Consider the following 22,363-nt stretch of genomic DNA (forward strand, 5'->3'; position numbering starts at 1 on the left):
GCCAGAGGAATCAGGTATGTGTGGAAGAGGCTGAGGGATATACACTGAGGCACTCTGCAGATGAATGTGTGGTCTTCTGAGAAAAAAGGTGGTAGGCTGATAGCTTGTGTTCTATTTGTGAAGAAGGAGCAGATCTGGTGGAGAGTGGGTCCTTGGATGCCAATCATGCGCAGGTGCCTGATAAGAATGGGCCATGAGACCATGTCAAATGCTGAAGAGAGGTCCAGGAGAATGACGGCTGCTGTTCTGCTAAGGTTCATGCAGACATTGTCTGTGGTTGCTATTTATGAAGTTTCTGTACCTTGGTTTGGCTTGAATCTAGACTGTGTGGCATTGAGGAGCAGGTGGTTGCTGAGATGAACATTGAGGCATCAGTCGATTAGTTTTTCTAAGAACTTTCCTGGGTAAGTTAGGTGACAGATTGGTCTGTGGGTGGTTTCTTGAGCAGCTGTAGAGAGTGGCGTGTTTCCAGGCACCCAGGAATGTGGCTGAATCAATGGAGGCATTGAGGATGTGTATTAGTTTTTCACTGATTGGTAGGAGTCAAAACGTGAAGGCATGGTGGGGGCAATCGTCAAATTTCCCCCCGAGTGGATGGTATTCATGTTAGCAGCAATTGCTACAGTGATAAGGGCGTGCCATGAGGTCAGGGCTAGAGCTTATTGCAAAGGTCTTGTGAGTAGGTGGTGTTCCTGGCTGCAGCAGCTGCATTGAAATCTTTGATGATGGTGAAGGTGTCCTTTCTGCTGTTAGTGGTGGTGCTTATGTGAGCTGCAAGAGCTGTGCACTTGGTGTTCCGTATTTGCAGATGGTAGCATCCTAGGACTATTTAAAAGATGTCTTAATCTGCAGTGTCTTGATTTGTAATCCATGTGTGCTCCAGTTGCAATGGTATTTCTTCTGCCTGAGTTCCTCTGTGTATCAGCTGGCTTGAGGTCGGCTCTACCCATTGAGTTGCACTTGAGGGAGCCTGCGGTTGATGCAAGCTTTGATCAAACTGTTGAGGTTCTTGATGGCTTTTGGCAAGTTGATGGTGTGTTCAGACTGTTGCTCAAAGATGATGGAAATCTACTCCTCTTCTGTGAAATTATTTTGGCTATGGTGGGCAATTCCAGTGGTGGTAGGTGTGTGGTGATGCAGGAACGGGTGAGCGGAATGTTTAATTCCTCCTGTGAAAGTGGTGGAATTTGGGAACCATGTTACCATGTTACTCTTGTAATGTGACGTTCCAGCCAAATTCTGCCAGTCACAGATGTTTTTCCCTACGAGGCTCAAGATTACTGCAAGGTGGTGAGCATGAACAAGATTTGGTATTCCATAGCATCATTTTCTAATGTGGGCAATTGTAAGTGGTCATTGTCAGAGGGCTGCTTCTCAAGTGGGTTTGCTGCCGTTCAAATATATTCTCTACTCAAGCAGCAGCAAAATTAACTGGAATAGATGCACCCTTTGGTGCACCACATAGTGCCATTCGTATTGATTTTTTAGAAGTGCTTACGCTACTGGTTCTAAATTGCAGGTTGAACAACGCAACATGCGTATTGCCACCCATAGATGGAACTCTGCAGAGTCTTGCAGACTTTTAATGTAACTCCACAGAATTCCACAGAGTGAAACAATGTGAGTTCTGCCCACTCCTAGGTGCAGAATGGGTATGCTGAAATTGACTAGGGTGTGGTTTATCTAGGTGATAGTTGCTAAATAAGGTAAAAATAGGGTCCAGTAGGTGTCTGGCGGTGTGAATTGTTTCAGTAACTTGCTTGGTGAGGCCAAGGTTTCCCAGGTTCATTAGACGGGCTGTAGAGTTTGGGTCTGTGCGGTCGTCTGGGTAAAAGTTATGGTCTTGGAGGAGGATTAAGGTTCTGGCATTGATGATGAGGGGTGACAAGAAGTCCATGATGTTGCTGGCAAAATTGGTGCTGGGTCCTGGTGGTCTTCCACCCAGAAAGATGTTAGCTGTGATGCACATTTTGAACAGGAGGCGTTCCTGGTGGGGGTGTCCGTGTAAGCAAGGCAGCTGATGGTATCTTTGAATATAATGGCAACTCAACCTTGGGGCTTTTGCCATTAGTCTTGCCTGGTGATCTTTTAGCCAGCAGGGATGGCTGTAGCAAGGTTTGGTTAAGCCATCTTTAAGAGCAGGTCTGGAATGTGGCTGTGCTGTAGGTCCAATATCTCAGTGGTGAGTTTGATGAGTGAACAGGTGTTGAGGGTCATGCATGCAAATGTGGAGTGTTGTTTGAAGGGTGTCTCACATGGATGGGCTCAAACAGGCTTATCTTTGGTGTGCCAGTGGCACATGCAGGCTGCAACAACCATTAAAAAGGTCCTGGGAAGAGAAAGGAGTGCAGACTTCCATTGGCAAGAAACTAATGATTCCAGTTCTGTGTAAATAGATGATGGGGAATCTACTTTTGGGGGTGTCTGGGAGGAAGTAGTGAAATAAGAGTGTAACCATGCACATCAGTTCAAGACAAAAAAGGAATAGCACTAAAACATCCAGCAGGGGTGAGAGAGGCAATTTTAAAGGGTGGTCACTGTTGGGACCGAAAAGTCCCTCGTATGGTTATGGCCATGCACCCCTGTCCTGAGGGCCCCAGCAACAATGGTATCCTGATCACTGGCGCTGATTATTGTTGTTATGGGTGTATATGGATAATGTGAGAGTGCCCCGGCATAGGCCTGTCTAACAGATTGCAGTTTTGTTGGATCAAGAAGCCTGCCCAGAGTGTTACTCTCATAGTGGTGAAAGGCTACTGCCTTTGACAGGTGTTAAGTAGCACAAGTCTGGTGGTGGCAGCATGTAGTGATCAGTAGAAGTGAACAAGTCTTTTACTTATGCCACTGATGTGAGGCCTAAAGGCTCACTCATGAAAGATCTGCTGCTGTGTGTTTAACCCACCCTTGGCCTACATCAAGTAAGTATGCAGTGCTGTGCACGATACATGTGGTTGCATGCATGTGCTTTGTGTGTATGAGCCAGTGAACAGTGCAGTACATGAAGGGGTCTCAGTTTCATTTTGGAAGACCCAGGGCTGACTGGGGGAACATGAGGAGGTAGTGGAACACTCCCAGGCAGAATTGTATATGGATGCATTCCTGAGAGCTTAGTGGGTCACACAATGGAGAAGAAGAGCCAGTTCCCATCAATACACTTCAAAGGGTGCACTTTGGCTCAGGTAGAGGTCACTGGAGAGGTGCCTGGGCACATCACAGTGAAGAGATGGAGCTGATATGAGAATTATAAGAAGTAGGGCTGGGTCCCCAGAGTGACCTTTTGATGCACATATCGCTGGGACTAGCATCCAGTTGTGATGTTCTAGCCACTCCCATGGGCTGTATTGTGGGACTAGCATCCAGGTGTGAAGTTCTAGCCACTCCCATGGGCTGTATTGTGGGCATAGCAGGTTTGGGATATTGCTTGCCTTGACAGGCTACTTTGTAGATGGTGGGCAGGGCAAAAGAGTGGGCAGTTCAAAAGGATTAAGATCCCCATTACAAACTTCATGGACCCAATCATATTTGGTGTCTGGAAATGAACAATAAGAAGAGGAGATCAACGCCCTCAATATTGTCAACTGTCAAGCAGCCAGCTGTGTTTTGTGAGGAAAAGAAGCTCTGCAAGACTTTTGACTGTGACCAGAACTGGGAGCTAAGGCCTAATGGTCTTTCAGCTGGGTGAGGGGACTTCACTCCTTAATCTTGGAGTACCAGTGCTTACCCGCTTGCCAAAGCCACTGTGCCCTTTGAGGGTGAAGAGAACACTTGGAGGGGATGAAATCCAGTGGGGAATCATAGTGAGTGGATCCCTGTAGCGAGGTGTGAGGATACGTCAGCTGCACCCATCAAGCTGTAGCCCATGTGCAGTTCTTAGTCAGTGACATGGAATGCCAAAGGGAGCTGCTGTGAAGCTAGTCATGGTTGTACCAGTCAGGGCATAGCTCAGGTATGGAGAAAAGTCAGCAACCCTGTATGCCAGAGGGGGCTGCTTTGAAGATTACTGCTGTGACAATCACGCCATAGCCTTGTGTGAAGTGAAGTAAGCAATGTTGTATGCCAGAGGAGGGCTACTGTGAAGATCACTGCCATGCCGATGGGACCATAGCCTGGGTGAAGGGTGAACCTGGTGACGCTGTATATCAGAGGAGCAATGTGAAGAGGACATTACTGCTGAGCCGATTGGGCCATCACCTATGTGCAGAGCAAGGACAGTGACCACATATACCAGATGGGGCCACTGTGAAGAACAAGGGAGATTGCCTGGTTTAGCCATCATCAAGAGGACATTGTGAACCATGGGTGCCCAACCATCACACTGAGGTTCGAAGATCAAACAATCCCCCCTCAACCTGTGAGGAGGGTCAGATGAACTTACTGTCTCACTGAGGGAAGCGCCATGAAGCCCCTGGTGAGCCGTGAGTGTTACTCACCATGAACAGCTGATAAAATCCTTCCCAATGTCTGAAAGAGAATCACATGTCTGTGGTGCAAACCCTGCAGGAGCGAGCAAGACTGATCACGGAGCCGGAAAGCACCAGGGAAACTTGTGCCGCATACAGCTTTATGTGCTCAAACACTTTTGACTTTTAGAAGAGTCTGAGCAGGACTTCTGAGACAAAGACTATTAGTGTGGCTTAACCTGAATGTCACCTACAGTCAGTGGGGAATAATGACTACCAATAGTGAGAACAAAGTGGAACCCAGGGACCTGCCTATCTAGAACAAGTGCCCTGACCTCAAGGGACTGTGTGTATTGTTTATGTATGCTGTATTTTACTATCTTGTTGTATATAAATAATCCTTTTTTCATAACAGCAAGCATTTGACTAGACAATCATTAAATGCTGCTATTGAACATGCTTTTTGTAGTGAGCTAGTGTTCATTCCTTGCATTTACCTCCCTCTCACTCCACCTCTGAGAAGCCTTGGTCTGCTCAGCCCACACTACAACTAGGTCAAATGCTGATGGGGGTACTTGGCCCAGTTGCTAAGGACCCACACTAAGACAGTCCGGGGCATCAGGGGTAAAGGGCCTCTACCCCCATGGTTGGGCTAAGTAGCTCTTCTTTGCCCCAGAGCCATCTAAATTGGGGTTCTGATAGTCTCATTTAAATGTTTCAGGAAATGTCTACTCTCATGGGCTTGTCAGAGACAAATGTTGTAAACAACAACCTGTAGGGATGAAGGACTATTCATGTTCGGGATAAAGACTCCTAATGTTTCTGTTAGTGTACTTAGTAATTTCTTAATAGTATTTATCAATATTATAGATCTCAACTTTCCAGGTATCTTTCTTTTCAGGTTCTGTTGTATGTTTTCCTTGTAATTTTCAAAGTATGTGTATATCTTTGTTTCTCTTTGGTATGTTTTGTCCACTGTGTGTAAGGGTCAGGTGTTGTGGGCTGTGTCTCATCAGGTTCTTGCTCCTGCTCTTTTGTTGTCCTTGTACGTGGAATGTCGGGGCCTGTTCAAGCCTTAACGGGCGATTATAATTGCGAGATCCTGAACAGTAGTTGTATTGTGCCCTGCTGCTCTGATTTGTTGGTTTTTAGCCGATCTCCCTATACTGACTCTCCTTTTCTTACTATTGGTGAGAAGCATCAACCACATAGGAAACTATGGGGCATACTTATGAAAAGTGCCACTTTTCTTGAACCCCTTAGTACCCCCCTAATGCCACCATGTGTGCGCAATATTTAAAATATGGCACACCATGGTGGTAGACAGTCTGGTGCTTTGCAGGATTAGCATAAAAAAGTATGACGCTAATCCTGCATAGCACCCAGAGGCCCATTGAAATCAATGGGAGCCTCTTTTAATGCCTGCACTTAGAAGGCATTAAAAAATGCTGTTAAAAGCGGCGCAAAGGAATCTCATTGATTCCTTTGCTCCATTTTTACGCCCCCTCTAGCGACAGGATGCCCCCCTTGCATACATTATGCCTGGCACAGGCATTATGTGGTGCAAGGGGTTACGAATATGGCATGGGATTTTTGACCTTCCAATGCCACATTAGCGTAAAAAAATGATGCTAATGTGGCGTTGGAATGGTGCAAACCCACCATAAATCTGGGCCAATGTATCTTGTGCTATTTCTGCTGCCATCTGATTTTGTTTTTAGCACTTCCCTCTCTGGGTCTAAGTCATCCAGCACAGTTCCTGAAGTAGCAATAAAGACACTCAACCACCCTACACTAGCTCTTTTGTTTTTTAAACATACAGCAATATTATCCAAGGGGGAGAGCACTATCAGGTAGGTTACTGACCTTGGTCTTCTGACTTGGTCAAAACGTTCCCCAGAATGAATTTCTTAATTGTGTGCTTTACTTAGTTTTAAGATTGTAGCCAACAACATCTCCCTGGGTATACCTGGCTACCCAGAGGGGAATATGTTAAAGGCGTGTACATAATGTTCAGTTACAACAAGGAGTAAGTTGACTCAAGGCTTCAAACTCACACGTGTTGATCCTTTCTTTATGCTGTTTGATTTGGGAAATAGTTGTTAGCTTGCCTATGACATTATTGAAATTGCTTTTAAGAGATAGAGATATTGTTATCACAGTTCAAGATCACATGTCAAATATACTAGCAAGGGGCGCTGCCTGGCACAACTCATTGCAAATATAGTAAGAAGTCTTTTACATTGTGAATTCTCTGACATACGTTTAAAAATTATCTGTACATTACTGAACACTGAGAAACCTTCTTACATAAATCTCTTGTTCAGGATGGACTAGAAAGGCCTGGTTTTCATTGTTTATGTATGGAATTGTATGTTATAATTTTAAATGGGTTTGAAAAAAATACTTTTTTTTAAAAGAGAAAAATGGGCATTGATTTATTATCAATGCATTCTTTGCTGAACTCTGAGCTTATAACCCACCCAAACCTCCATCACTGAGTCAATCTTAGACAGGTCTTCCTTCTTACCCTAACAGTCAAGTGCTAAAGGGTGTACCTGGTGTTTAGAATATTACGGTGGCCCCAGTACAACAGAGATTTAAGATTCCAATATTCTCAAATAAACCACACTTCCCCCTCATGGGCAGCCCCTGTGAACAGTTCTCACATCCCCAAATTTATTGAAATGTAGGATGTAAGAAACTGGGGTTATTGATTGCAGTGGTTGAAAACCCTATTTAAGCAACAACCACAATCATCAGGGTGCAGCACAAAAGTCTTCCAATTTAACCTGTGCTTTACCCTCTAGTTGCTTGGCTCACTAGCAGTCAGGCTTATCTTAGAAACAATGTGTATATTATGAATGCATCATTCAAACACTAATAGAGTGAAACCACAACACAAGGAAAACCCCATACCAATTTAGAAAAATACTGTATTTTCTCTAAATAAAATGATGCCAGAATGCCAAAAATCAAACCATTAGAACTAGTGATGTCTAATTTCAAAGTTTCAGGTAGATATAGCACCCAAAACCACAAAGCATCACTCGCAGTCATCTGATTGTGCTAGACCGGGTCAGACCGACTGTGATGGAGCATGGGCAAGATACAGGAACAGGTTAGTCCCACTAAAAAAGTTGCCTTCTCAAAGTCTGGTGGGAAGAGTCCCATTCTCAGTGGAGGAGGCAACAAGGAGCAGGGAAAGCGTTGCTAATCGTCTTCGCTGTAGCACGATCAGCAGGCCTGGCATCATGGACGGTCATTGCTGTAGCACAAAGAACCGTTTGGTTGTGGCAATGGTCTTTACTGGAGCTTTGATTTAGTGGTGACGGCAGGCTATCGTTAGTGTGCCGCGAAGTGCAGATCTTGCTTTGCCAATTGTCACGGGCAGTCACTGCACTGCGAAGAGGCGTACTCACTGGAGCTTCGTATTTGCAGTTGTTCTGGCAGGAACAGTCTCACCACGAATAGGCCTGTTTGCAAAGAGCCCAACCTTCAAGATTCTCCTTTTCTTCCAGAGGAGTGCACTCTGATGCCTGCCAATGGGCCTATGGAGGCACCCCTTGGGGATCAGGGACTCACTCTAGCAAAGGTCAGCAGGGTTCAGGCAGATCCAATTGCAGGTCCAGACAGGTTCAGTTGCTTTCCTGTTGATCAAAACAGTAGGTCAGTCAACTGTTTGTTGGAGTCACTCAGGTTAGCCTTGGATGAAGGGAGCAGCTCCATTTCTCCTTCTCGGAGAGCAAGACAGGCCTCAAGCAGCAGAGCAGTTGTATGGAGAACAAGGAATGTCTGAAGCAGCAGGGCAGCACTCTGGTTACCATAGCAGTCTTTGTGTAGTCCACTGGTCCATTAATGTACTGAAGAGGTGGTTCAGGAGGTCCAATATTTATACCCCGTGCCAGCCTTTTAAGTGGTGCGACATCCTGGCTATCCTCACATCTGGTTACAGAAAATGCTTCCCTTTCCCCACCAAAGCTCCAGGTAGTCTGGGGTAACATAAAACTTGCGTCATATCTCTTTGTGGGTGTTCTGGAGGCAGCATTTTAAAATGTAAGTGAGGCTCCCATCCTGACAGGATGACACATCCTGCCAGCATCTAGTCTCCCTTTGTCTCAGTGTCTGGGAGGAATACACAAAGGCAAACTGCCAAGTTATTCACAGTCACGTGACCCTGGACACAGCCTGCAGGCCCCAAATTTTTAGGACAAGAAAATTTAAACTTTCTGAAAGCGGTGTTTTTAGAATTGTAATTTAAAATCCATCTTTGCCAATGAAGAGGATTTTTAAATTACAATTCATTAGAGTCCTAACTTGCCATTCCTATTAATGCACAATCAAAAGCTAGTATTTATTAAATTTAATAATATTATACAATGAGATAGATAAGTTTTACAGTAGTGAAAAACAAATCTAGGATTTTTTCACTACCTGGACATGTAAAAACTAAATACATATGAGCTACTCTTGAAATACAATGCACCCAGTCGTATACACAGTTAGGACCTTCCTTAGGGGTGACCCATATATTTTAAGAGGGAAGGTTTGGGTCTGGCAAAAGGTTTATTTTGCCAGGTTGAATTGGCAGTTTTAAAACTACACTGCAGGCTGCAATGGCAGGCCTGGGGCATGTTTAAAGTGCTACTGAAGTGGGTGGCACAATGAGTGCTGCAAATAAAATATACAAGGGGCTTAAAAGTAAATTAAATATGCCACTCAGGTTTAAGACAATTATACCATGTTTTAAGGAATCGGCACAAGCACTTTATCACTGGTTAGTAGTGGTAAGGGTACAGAGTCCTAATGCCAACAAAAACGAAATTCAGAAATCAGGAGGGGTGAAGGCAAAATGCTTGGGGGGAGACCACACCAAGGATGGCAAGCCTAACAGAGGTGCATTGATATTGCCTAGTGCCCAAGAAGAACCCACCCCTGTTGTAGTCCATTGACTTCTAGAGACATCTACTGTGGCACCACAAACTCATACAAATTCAGTGTCTTGTCACTACAAACAAAGTTGTAGCGCCTCATGACGTGATTAAAAGCTGAATCTGGGTTGCTATAATGTGACTGAATGCACTGTGGATTCTCTACTCCTGAAATGGGTGCCACCTCCAAACCTAATGTCACAGCAGCGTATGGAGTGGGATGGGAGGTGATATGTTTTACAGTAAACAAACTACTGAGGATCTTTGATTTCCTCCCTACCTCTCCTGCAGCGATGATTGCCTTATGAATTAGTTGGGCCACTACCAGGCTGCCCCAAGAGCAGTAATCTGTCCATCTGAGTGGGAAAAGACATCAGTGGGTGGGATCTATGGTGCTGTAATTACAGGAATTGAAGCATCCACACACCTCCGGTTTTTAATCAGCATATTTGCTTTGCCAGTGCTTTTACCATGGAGCTGCTGTTAGTTTTCGTTCCAGAAATGAACTGCATCTGCTTTGTTGCCTTTCTCTTCATGGCATGCAGCTTGTGTCTTTCATAGTTGTAGAGATCTGGGATTAAACATCGGCTCATCTGGTTTGTGGTTAGGGCATGGGGGTTGCTGTATCTGTTAGGTGGAGGAAATTTATCGAAGAGAATAATCACAGCTGTTTTCCATTATGCAGATGCTTTGCTGGGGAAAGCGCAGCATCACAATCCTGCATCTTGGGCACACAGGTTTCAGCACTGTTCTGCCTCATTTGATTCTGAATGTCACAGCACAGAGATCTGATTCACTTGAGCAGAAATATTTATTGAGCCCTCTCAGTACCCTGACTTCTCTAAACAGTGGGGGGCATATTTATACTCTGTTTGCGCCAGATTTATACTTTGGTGTTAGACCCCTCTAGCGCCAAAGATCTTGGAGTTTGCGTCATTTTTTAGTGTGGACACCTACCTTGCGTTAATGATATGCAAGGTAGGAGTTCCCTTCTAAAAAATGACTCCGAGGCATGTGCGCCGTATTTACACTCCCGTGCAAAAATGACGCACGGGAGTGGGCGGGTCAAAAAAAATGACGTCCAGCCGCTTTTGCGTCATTTTTTAACTCCTGGTCAGGGCAGGCGTTAAGGGACCTGTGGGCTCGGAAGGAGCCCAGAGGTGCCCTCCCATGCCCCCAGGGACACCCCCTGCCACCCTTGCCCACCCCAGGAGGACGCCCAAGGATGGAGGGACCTGTCCCAGGGAACTTAAGGTAAGTTCAGGTAAGTTATTTTATTTTTATTTTTTTGTGGCATAGGGGGGCCTGATTTGTGCCCCCCTACATGCCACTATGCCCAATGACCATGCCCAGGGGACAAAAGTCCCCTGGGCATGGCCATTGGGCAAGGGGGCATGACTCCTGTCTGTGCTAAGACAGGAGTCATTTCAATGGGGGTTGGGAGTAAAAAATAATGGCGCAAATCGGGTTGAGGCCAAAATTTTGCCTCAGCCTGACTTGCCCCATTTTTTGACGCCCAAGCTCCATTTTCCCCTACGCCGGCGCTGCCTGGTGTAAGTCATTTTTTTTTACGCACACCAGTCAGCTCCGCCGGCTAACGTCATTCCATAAATAAGGCGCCCGCATGGCGCTTTGGAATGGCGTTAGCCGTCGTTAAAATTTTTGACGCACAACTGCGTTGGCGCAGTTGTGCGTCAAAAAGTATAAATATGGCCCAGGGTGTTTAACCGAGAAGGAACTGAATTGTAAATACAAATATTGAAACACAGAATCCAAAATAAGAAATACTATATGGCTTGAAGGTATTTTGCTGGGTCCTTAAACCTGCCACAATCAGACTTGTGTGTGTGAGTGGGGGGAGGAGGGACACAAGACCAAAGCCCAACTCGTTTTATCCACCCAAGAATTATTGTAAACGCTTCAAACAGACACAAGCTTCAATGATCCTTCACAAAGAATCAACGAAAAGAAATAAAGTACTCTTGATTTTTTAACACCTATTGTAGAATACTCATGCTTCATAAAATAATATCAGGAGCAATGGCGCCTTCAAGCCAACAGGATTTTTACATTCTGAAAATTGTAGTTTTGTTTTTCTCATTTTAAACTGGGAATTCAGACGACACAACATAATGTTGGCTGAAAAGTAAAGGTTGTATTAAGGTGTCGACTTGCAGCTGTGACTGCATACATTTTACTCCTGAAACACGTTTTTGGTTCGCCGTTCTTTTTCCAAAAATCGCACTGCATCATAACAAACGACAAGCAACTAATAAGGTATTAAAAAGGCAACACATGCCAATGACATCTGGCAAACCCTCAGAAAGTAGAGGAAAGTGAATCCCTGTAAATCTTTTGGCTGGTGACAAGACCTCACAAGCTTCCTTGTCAGTAATTCACGCTGCTGTCTGAATTCATTTATATCATTGTTCTGCAAGGGTCTCTGTTCATCTTTTACTTTGGAAAATACTAAAATGCAAACCATATTTGCAGCACTCACTACTTTGGACCGATTTACACATGCTGACTCTTTATGCTTTTTTCCAAGCTCTTTTTAAAAGTAGATTAAGGGCGTAGATGTGTTATAAAAGCGAGTCTTTACCATGGTTTGCAATAAGTATGAACATCGTTCACCACCTGCCTGCCAGGGTTATGGCACACAGGGCATTTTTAGTTTGGATTTGCGATAATTAAGATAATGCTGGGATTGCAGCAGCCCGGAGACCCATCTACCGCGATGTACATGGGTTAGAACCCTGGCATGAACTGCTGCTGACTGATGTTTTAACGTAGAGCCTGAGATGTTGAAGGTGCAGGGCGCCATTTCTAGAGCAACCTTCATCACTCTCGTTGTTCTTTTGTTAGTGATTCAGCAAAGTATATTTAGAAACAAGAGGAACTGTTTAAGGGATCAGCGCTCATTGGAGACTACTCAACCCACTCCAAAGCAGTAATATTAGGAAGATGACATCTGTTAAATTGATGCCTGAAAAGTCATTTCCACTATTACAGCACAAGGACAGAATCCCCAGTGCTCGCTTTGATAAAGTAACCAGCCAAACCTTCTAGCATTCATGACTCGGTTCATATGGGGCCATTATGCTTACAAGTGACCACCTCCCAAAATTCATCAAACACATCTTTTCATCTCCTCTTCTATCAAGCAGGAACAAAACCCAGACTAGGACGAGTGCTGTATCTGCGGATCCACCTTTGTGCCTTAGAAATGTCAGAAATTACGTGGGTATTCTGCGAATTCCCCAAATATCAATTGGGTCGTATAATGTGTAGTCTATAGAAATAAATAATAATTGAATTTTAACTCAGTTGCCTGTTTCACCTATCAGCAATTGATGTCATTGTAAAAAAACGTATTCATCATCCGTGTTGTCTCCTAGATGCTCTCTCCTTCTACAAAACAGCACAAACTTATCAAGTTAGTTTGACAATAACTGCTGAAAGCATTCATGTTTTTTTCTGTATTAGCCTGCGCCAGTCCAGCAACGCAGAACCTTCTTGCAAGAGATGAAATATTGCTGGTCTGTACATTTTGTGTTTCATGAATGTAGGTTACCTTTTCTTGTGAGTCATATATCTCAATATATTTAGTAAAGAAAGTAGGCCGTATAAAAGAAATACAGGTTAAAATAAAACATGATGTAATTAGCCAGCCCCCCAAAGCTAATATTGTAATCATAAACACATTGTCCACTTCAACAGAACCCATTAGCAACATGGTATATTTAGCTTTTCAGCACAGTGTATTGTGCATACCTGCATGTAATCTAGAACCTGCTGGTGCCTTTGCTTAGCAGCTGCCACTTCAGGGTCCGAGATGGCTTCTCTTAAGGACTGCTGTGTAATTAGAGAGTCCAGCTCCACTATAGCAGACAAACGGCAGTACAGACTGATAAGCTTTTCCTTGTAGCTGCTGAAATGAACTGTAAGTTAAGAAAAAACTGAATGAAATTCTTTAATTTGAAGGTTTTTCTCAATATTATAATACACAATATTTGTTCTTACAGGTAAAAGGGCGCACAGAACAGTTACTTTGAACAGTCAATATGCTCTGACGTTATAATTGTGTAAATAACAAATGTTGTTGCATTGGATCAATGGGATTATTGGCACTGTCGGACAAAGGTGTGCACTGTCCTGAACGCTTCAGAAATCACAAAATTAATTGTGTCTTTTATAGAAATGTGGACTGTTAGAAATTGGGTTTTTGATTGAGAGGGGGAAAACCCTTCTCGATCACCAAACACATTTCTTGTTAGGGTGAACCACAAAAGTCACAAAATTAACCTGTGCTTAACCCTCTAGTAGCTTGGCACAAAAGCAGCGAGGCTTAATCTAGACGCAATGTGCAAAGTGTTTACGCAGCACTTAAATAGTAATGAAGTGAAAACACAACACAAGAAAAATCCCACACCAGCTTAGAACAATAGAGTAAAGATCAATCAATTACTTGACACCAAGAAGGTAAAAATCCAACCAGTGGAACTGAAGTTATGAATGTTTTAATTTTTTAGTACAAACTAGCACCTAAAAAATCAAAGTAAAAAATTATGGCCGACCGTGATGCAACGTGAGTCCGGTCTGAGTTTACCTTCAGACATAGAAGAAATTTTAAAGAAAGATGTCTGAGAAGATAAAGTTCAGTGAGGCAGGGCAGCCAGCAGTGCCTGAGGAGGTGTCTTTGTCGGGGAGCTACTGGACGAAGTTGGGGTGAAGATTTCTATGTCTGGACCTAGTCACTTTTTTGGAAGTAAAAAATCTCCAGTGGGATGAAGCTGCAGGCTATAGCTGACGAGGGCACAATGAGGCAGGATAGTCCTCTGTGAGGAGCCATAGAGGAGAATTTGCTGCTGTAGAGAAGAATGCAAAGGGAGCTACCGTAAAATCAGACCGATCATTGATGCATCTTGGCAGAGTGGTGCACAGGTAGATCCAGGTCAACTCTCGGTTCTCAGAGCACATTTTAGCTGAACATTTTTTAAGTCCAAAGTTTTAGTTTTAGGCCATTTGGGCACTATTTCCAAGGGTCCAGGACTAAGTGGCACCACTTGGAGGGCAGGGCTTGCTTCAGGGAGAACTTTCAAGTTGTTAGATCTTTATGTGTCCCTGTAGCTGAGAATAAGAGGCCACACAACTAGCCTCTCCAGTCATGATAGTCCTAGGTTCAAGCAACAAGGTAATCCTGAAGCAGCAAGGCAGTCCCATGGATGTTAAGGCAGGCCTCCAGGGCAGTCCTCTGGAATACAAAGCAGGCTTCCAGCAACAGGGAAGCCCTCTAAGTGCAGAGGAAGACATTCTAAGTGTCCTCCTCAGGTCCAGGAGTGAACTGAAGAGTGGGTCTGAGGGTTCTATTTTTATACTCAGTGCCAGCTTTGAAGTGGAAAAAACTTCTGGAGTTTTCCCTCCATAGATGGTTCAGGAATTTTCTTCCTCCCTACCCAGGATCTGCGGGGTCTAATGTGACACAAGACTAGTGTAAAGGTATTTCCGAGTGTGCTGAGGTAGCTTCTTTGAAATGTAGGGCAGGGAAAAGCTCCACCCCTACCATCCTGTCAGGCTGACACATCCTGCCAGCACCTAGACCCTCTTTGTCACACTGCCTGGTAGTAATACACAAAGGCTAACTGTCACTCTAAATACAGTCATGTCACTCCGGACACAGGCTGCAGGCACGAAATGGTTAGGACAAGATAATGTCAACTTCCTAAAAGTGACCTTTTTAGAATTGTGACTTAATCAAATTTTACCTTAAAGAAGGGTTTTAAATTATAATTCTTCAGACACCAAACATGACATTCCTACTTGTTCCCAAGCAACAGTTATCACTTATTAACTGTGATAAGGTAACCCAAAGCTATCATATGGGAGAGGTAGGCCTCATAGTAGTGAAAAACACATTTGTGAGTTTTTTACTATTAGAACATGCAAAATTTAAATGTTCATGTCCAACCTTTCTAATGCAATGCACCCTGTCCAAAGGGCTGTTTAGGGCCTGGGTACATGTAGCACTGGAGACTTACACATATAAGTTAAATGTGCAAATTGGTATAAGCCAGTTTTACCAAGTTTAAAAGAGAGAGCACAAGCATTTTAGTCCTGCTTAGCAGTGGTAAAGTGCACAGAGTACTACAAACCAACAGACATGTGTTCAGAAAACAGATGGTTTGAAGGCAAAATGTTTGGGAGTAACCCGGCAGAGAGGATCAGGTCCAACACCTCCTTGGTTGTGAGGTATTTGTCAGGACTGGTTCCGTCCAATCCTCAGTCTGTGATTGCCATATCTAAGGACTCTGTGAAATGGAAAACCAAGGGTAAAGGGGAAAGGGTTATAATGTAGGTACACCTGAAATGATGAGTGTAAGGCTAGTTTCTTGGCCTGTATTTAAATAAAGAAAAACTATTAATTACTCGTATTGACATTTATCATTGATGGTCGCTATTAGCAAAGAGCAGGTCTCACCAGTGCTTGGTGACCATTGGTGGTTGTCACAGGAGGAAGAGTTGTTGTGAGAACAGGTCCATTTACAGTTAGGAAGAACCCAAACTTCCATATTTTCACCTTTTTTCTTTAGAAGAAGCTCTTACTGATGCCAGCCAATGCTCTGGAACCTGAGGGGCACCTCTGGGGGATCAAGACTCACCAAAGCAGGGGTCAGAAGCAGGGCTTACTCAGGTACAGTTGGTGCTGGTCAGCTTGTAATTTGCAGGGAGGCCTCTGGAAGCTTGCTTTGTCCCTGCAGCTCACACAAGAGGTCAGCCAACTGGCCCTTGGAGTCACTTTGAGTAGCTTGGGATCAAGGCAAGGAAGTCAAAAAATCCTTCTTCAGAGAGCAAGGCAGCCCTTTCAACATATATTCTTATTGACTGTAGGGCAATCCTTCTTCTAAATCTTTCACAGGTCCAGGAGTGTTCAGATGAGTGGTTCGAAGGGTCTTATTTTTATATCTGGTACCAGCCTTTGTGTGGAGAATCCCCGGGCCTAACCCCAAAAAGTGTTCTGGTCAGGTCTTCCTCTTCCACTCATCCTGGCTCCAAACTGTCTAGAATGACAAAGGCAAGAGCAGGCCTGGTGTCAGGTTCCCTTGTATGTGCTATGGGCAAGGTGCTTTGAAATACGATAAAGGAAAGGTACAGCTCCTCCCCAGCCATTATGCCAGGAATGCCCTCTCCGTGCTGCACCCAGGTCCCATGATTCACTGGCTGACCCTAACATACATTCTTGATAGGAGAACCATTCACATGCTCGGGCAGCTGGAAACTCATAGAATGGCCTCAGAATCTTTTGGGCAGGAAAATTGTAACTTTCTAAATATGGCATTTTCAAAATTACAATCTAAAACCTTACTTTACCATTAAAGAGGATTTCAATTTACAATTAATTTGAGTGTATACAGTATATCTCTATCTGCTCCCAATTTGAAGTTAGAGCTTAGTAAAAGTAATAAGGTTACCCAGTATTATTGGAGATGTAGACTGTGCAGAAGTGAATAACAACATCTTTAGATGTTTTCAATGCCAGAAATCTAAAGCTTAAACATACATGTCCTATTTTTCAAAACCATGCACTGTGTCCTATGGTCTTTTTGGGACTACCTGAGGAGTGACTTACAAGTAGTAAAAAAGAAGGTTTAAGCCTGGCCAAAGGTTTGTTTTTCCAGGTCGAAATGGCAGTTTAAAACTGCACTACAGGCTGCTGTAGCATTCCTGACACATGTTTTAAAGAGCTACTTTGGTGTTTGGCTTGATGAGTGCTGCATCCCACTTGTACCATTTAATTTACATTCCCTGGGTAAAAGAAGTACATGAAGCACAATTTACTTGAGACTTACAAGTAAATTAAATGTGCCAATTAGGCGTAGGCCAATTTTACCCTGTTTTACAGAAAAAACCAATAAGCACTTTAGCACTGATTAGCAAGGGTAAGGTGCACAGAGAACCTTATGTCAACAAAAACAAGTTTAGGAAAGTTAGAGGGTGGAGGCAAAACACTTAAGGGAATATCATGTCAAGGATGTAAGATCTAACAATTACTTTACTGTATTACCAACTAGGGATCATCGGGAATCATCATGTATTCGCTCACTGTCTCCAATAATGGTCTATCTATAATGTATGTCAATTGCTTGAATATTACCAGTTGTAGTAGTATTGTTGCTACCTAACTACACCATAACTCTCAATGTGCTATTATTAAGAGTTTGGAAATTCTCAAATCAATTTTAGTAATCTCTCTAAGTGTTCTCTGGTAAATTCTTGTGATCTCTTACCATTAAAAACTCCATGCTTATCCCCATTGTAGGAATAAGCCCATTTTAGATTTCCAAGAGTCCCACAAGCAGTCTTCTAAATTTGCTCTCTGTTCTCTGATTGCATGATGTCTTGCTTCTATGGTACACTGTCAATGTACTTGGTCTCATTGTATTGAGGCCCCTTTATGGCAGTTTTATTTTATGAGAATACTCAGATTGACAGTTTGAAGGAAATCTATGTAACAGAAAATCAGTAGTGTTCTTAAATTGTTTGGGAGTTTTGAAGTAACTTTTTCACTTACATGTGACAAAAAATAAGCTGTATGGTTAGACTGAAAGTTCGGGGAATTACATTTATGCCGAGTCTATATTGGTGTAAACCAAAGATGTGGGTGGATAGCTAAAACACATTTCTATTCTTTTTGATTAGTGAATGTGTTAGAAATGGGGTCTTTGGTTGACAGTCAGGTTACCCCCTGTTCAATCAAGGTCTCTTACTCTAGTTAGGGTAAAAGAGAATCACCCTCAGCTAACCCCTGCTTACCCCCTTGGTAGCTTGGCAGAGCGGTAGGCTTAACTTCAGAGTGCTCAGTGTAAAGTATTTGTACCAACACACACAGTAACTTACTAAAAACACTACAAAATGACACAACACCAGTTAAGAAAAGTAGGAAATATTTATCTAAACAAAACAAGACCAAAACGACAAAAATCCGATACACAAGTCAAGTTATGAATTTTTAAAGATTAAACTCAAAAATAGCGCTTAGAAACACAAAATGCTTTGATGAGGTGTTAACATGGCATCGTCGCTGGACACGGAGTCGTGTAGACCCCCAAGTACAGCACCTTTGGTGAAGAGTGAAAACAATTTGATGCGCGAAGTCAGGGATCGCGGCGTCTGTGCGAAATGTTGAATCTGCACACTTCGAGTGGCGTAGGTCATGACGTGGTGCGGCGACTTCCACGGAGTCGTGGACTTCAGCGGAGCTGCAGTGGCGTTGGGTCTGCGGAGGTCGTCGCGTTCCAGCGAAGGTCATCGCGTCCCAGCGAAGATCACGTAGTCGGTTGCAGGCGGCGTCACCGGATTCAGCAGCGGCGTCAGTCCGAAGTCGGCCGAAGTCGATTTCCTTGGATTTCCACCAGTTTTTCTTTCAAGGGCCCTGGGACTGGATAGGGCACCATTTGTCAGAGCAGGAGTCTCTTCAGAGACTCCAGGTGCTGGCAGAGAGACGTCTTTGCTGTCCCTGAGACTTTAAACAACAGGAGGCAAGTTCTAAATCATGCCTTTGGAGATTTCTTCCCAAGATGGAAGGCATACAAAGTCCAGTCTTTACTCTCTTACTCTGGCAGAAGCAGCAACTGCAGGATAGCTCCACAAAGCACAGTCACAGGCGGGGCAGCACTTCTCCTCAGCTATTCAGCTCTTCTCCAGGCAGAGGTTCCTCTTGGTGTCCAGAAGTGATCAAAAGTCTGTGGTTTTGGGGGCCCTTCTTATACCCAATTTCTCCTTTGAAGTATGCCTACTTCAAAGTAAAGTCTCTTTTGAACGCCAAAACCTGCCTTGCCCATGCCAGGCCCCAGACACTCACCAGGGGGTCAAAGACTGCATTGTGTGAGGACAGGCACAGCCCTTTCAGGTGGAACTGACCACTCCTTCCCTCCCTCCTAGCACAGATGGCTTATCAGGAAATGCAGACTACACCCCAGTTCCCTTTGTGTCACTGTCTAGTGTGAGGTGCAACCAGCCCAACTGTCAAACTGACCCAGATAGGGAATCTACAAACAGTCAGAGTCACAGAAATGGTATAAACAAGAAAATGCCCACTTTCTAAAAGTGGCATTTTCAAACACACAATCTCAAAATAAACTTTACTAAAAGATGTATTTTTAAATTGTGAGCTCAGAGACCCCAAACTCCACATGTCCATCCGCTCCTAAAAGGAATCTACACTTTAATCATATTTAAAGGTAGCCCCCATGTTAACCTATGAGAGGGACAGGCCTTGCAACAGTGAAAAACGAATTTAGCAATATTGCACTGTTAGGACATATAAAACACATTACTATATGTCCTACCTTAAACATACACTGCACTCTGCCCTTGGGGCTACCTAGGGCATACCTTAGGGGTGCCTTACATGTAAGAAAAGGGAAGGTTTAGGCCTGGCAAGTGGGTACACTTGCCAAGTCAAATTTACAGTTAAAACAGCACACACGGACACTGCAGTTGCAGGTCTGAGACATGATTACAGAGCTACTTATGTGGGTGGCGCAACCAGTGCTGCTGGCCCACTAGTAGCATTTGATTTACAGGCCCTGGCACCTCTAGTGCACTTTACTAGGGACTTACTAGTAAATCAAATATGCCAATCATAGATAAACCAATTACATACAATTTACACAGAGAGCATATGCCAATAGCAACAGGTCAGAACGAAATAGGAGGCAGGAGGCAAAAAGAATGGGGATGACCCTGCATAAGCAAAAAAGTCCAACAGAATGTGTTTAGAAAATCCCTCAGTGAAGTGGTAGTATCATTAGAATAATATTGTCGCAAGTCTCATCTCCCTACTAAGGATATCTCCTGTCAAAATCATCCTGTCAGCACCCTGACACCCCTGTTGAGTGATGATAGTGTTATTAATCATCACTGTTTACAATAGTGACATACGAAGAATATTGTCTATAGATGGAAATTACACCAAGCTAACAAATGACTGTATTGGGGGAATATGCATGCTACCTCAGTGGCCATGTGACCAAGACAAGTTTTTTCTCAAACATGTTGAGTATTGATTGCTGCCAGATAAACAGTATCAAACTATTCAACACTAAAGTGTGCTTGCTTTCTCTTTTTCGACTTAAAATGAGTATTTTGTCATGTATTGGGGTCTCAGATGAGAGCACACACTACCTCATCAGAGGCTGAGGAGAAGGGACTTTTCTACAATACATTTGTCACATATTGGCATTCCTAAAACTGAAGCCCTTACCTATTCAAAGGAAGTAACAGAAATCAGATCATAACCTAAAGCAGATCCTATTGGTTTTATTCTGTCTTGTCACAAAAATTCTACTGACAAACATATTATTTTTTAATGTTGTTAACATTGTCAAGAATAATTATGGACACAATGTTAAGACCAGTTCACATGCCACTTATAATACACAGAATGTAATCTCTGTGATTTGGCATCAGTGTAGAAAGATATTTGTTGGCCCAACAGACAAACACACACAAACTGTTGAAACCTAAAACACACTACTTGTAAGTCATCCATCAAAGGGACCCCTCCTATGGAAAGGTAATTCTGAAGCAGCACACATGTTGCTCAAGATCAAATAGATAAACTGACGTATGTCTGTTTCCTTGGCTCTAAACATGTACCATGGCTGGGGATTATTGAGCTTTTGATGGTTTAGGGCCTACTTTTCTTACAATGTCAAGTGCAACTCCTTACAATGCAAATCATCCTTTATATGTATAACATACTAAAATGATGTGACACACTCATTGTGATGTTTTACCCAAAGTAATTAACATGAATATTGTTCACCTACAAAACTGATTCAACAATGCATATACTATGCCATACTCATTGAGGGCATGTGCCTGTGTTATATTCTTAAACCGTGGGTTGTGATCTGGATGCCTCCAAGATGGCGGCAGCACTGTGAGGATGCAGTGTGGCTCTGACACTGTATCCACCTAGTTACAAACACTTCTGAAATCTTGGACAAACCTGTTGCACAATGTGGACCTTCAATTCACTTTCCTCTTAATCAGTACAATTTTTTCCATCAAAATTCATCCTCCTGAAGGTCGCACTTGTGTTTTTGTTTTTTCTTGTGTTAAGAGTGCCTTCAAAGATTACAACTTGCCATGTACCATGTCACATAATGTAGAATCAATTAGTGTGCGAAGCACTTTTCAGTTTCCAATATAGTCAGTGCCTCTGAACATATTTTACTACCAAACGCTTTGCACTCCTGTGGTTTTTTTTTTGGTAGCACATTTTCTATATGGAAGGACAATACTGACTGCCATTTTCTCTTGTAGAAATGCAATACTGCTAATTTGAAAAGATATGATGAGTGGAATGTTTTTGTAATTTCTTTTTATTATTCTTGGTTATCATAACAACTACATTGTCAACGCAACAGCAACAACAGTTGTGCAGAGAACAGGTACAGAGTACATTGTTATATAGACAGCAGTTATTCTGTTATGGGCCAGTCAGTACAAATAAGGAGAAACATCTCATCACATCTCGATACACCAACACAGCAACATCAACAGTAAGTTACGTTCATGCTACTTGACCACCATGCCTAAATGATGTGTCAGGGCTTGTATCTGCAACAGAGGAGGGGCTCAGGGTGTCCTCCAACAGGCCAAACCCATAATAACTCATCCAATAATCCCTAACCCTGCAGAATTACCGGGGGCAGCCCCTACTGTCATAGGTCACTTTTTACACTGCCAAATAGAGGTCCAGTCCCCTTTTCTATTCTTGGATGGTGGAAACATCGGCTACCCCCCATTGCTTGGCCACATCATGTTTGGCAACCACCAAGCCTAGGGCACTAAAGTGGAGTTAGGATCTAAGAGCGTCAACATCGCTTGGGATGCCCAATAAGACAAATTTGGGATCTGCTGGGAGTAAGACCTCCAGGACCACACTAAGCGACCCTATGATTGAATTTCTTTGTACCTGAATATTGGCCACCCCCATATGGTGTGTGGAAAGTTGCCTCTGGT

The 22,363-nt window shown here is 43.4% G+C and overlaps 1 protein-coding gene across 1 annotated transcript in view; it reads right to left on the bottom strand.

Annotated features, from left to right (window-relative positions):
• ANKFN1 (ankyrin repeat and fibronectin type III domain containing 1) overlaps nucleotides 1–22,363 on the bottom strand; it is a 1,012,473-nt gene that overhangs the window by 147,279 nt on the left and 842,831 nt on the right. Inside the window, exon 15 of the mRNA XM_069202026.1 lies at nucleotides 13,106–13,272. Within this exon, the coding sequence (XP_069058127.1) occupies nucleotides 13,106–13,272 (167 nt within the window). The remainder of the gene's footprint in view (nucleotides 1–13,105; nucleotides 13,273–22,363) is intronic.

This window comes from Pleurodeles waltl, chromosome 7 (assembly GCF_031143425.1).
Source record: "Pleurodeles waltl isolate 20211129_DDA chromosome 7, aPleWal1.hap1.20221129, whole genome shotgun sequence".
In the NCBI taxonomy this organism is placed as follows: domain Eukaryota; kingdom Metazoa; phylum Chordata; class Amphibia; order Caudata; family Salamandridae; genus Pleurodeles; species Pleurodeles waltl.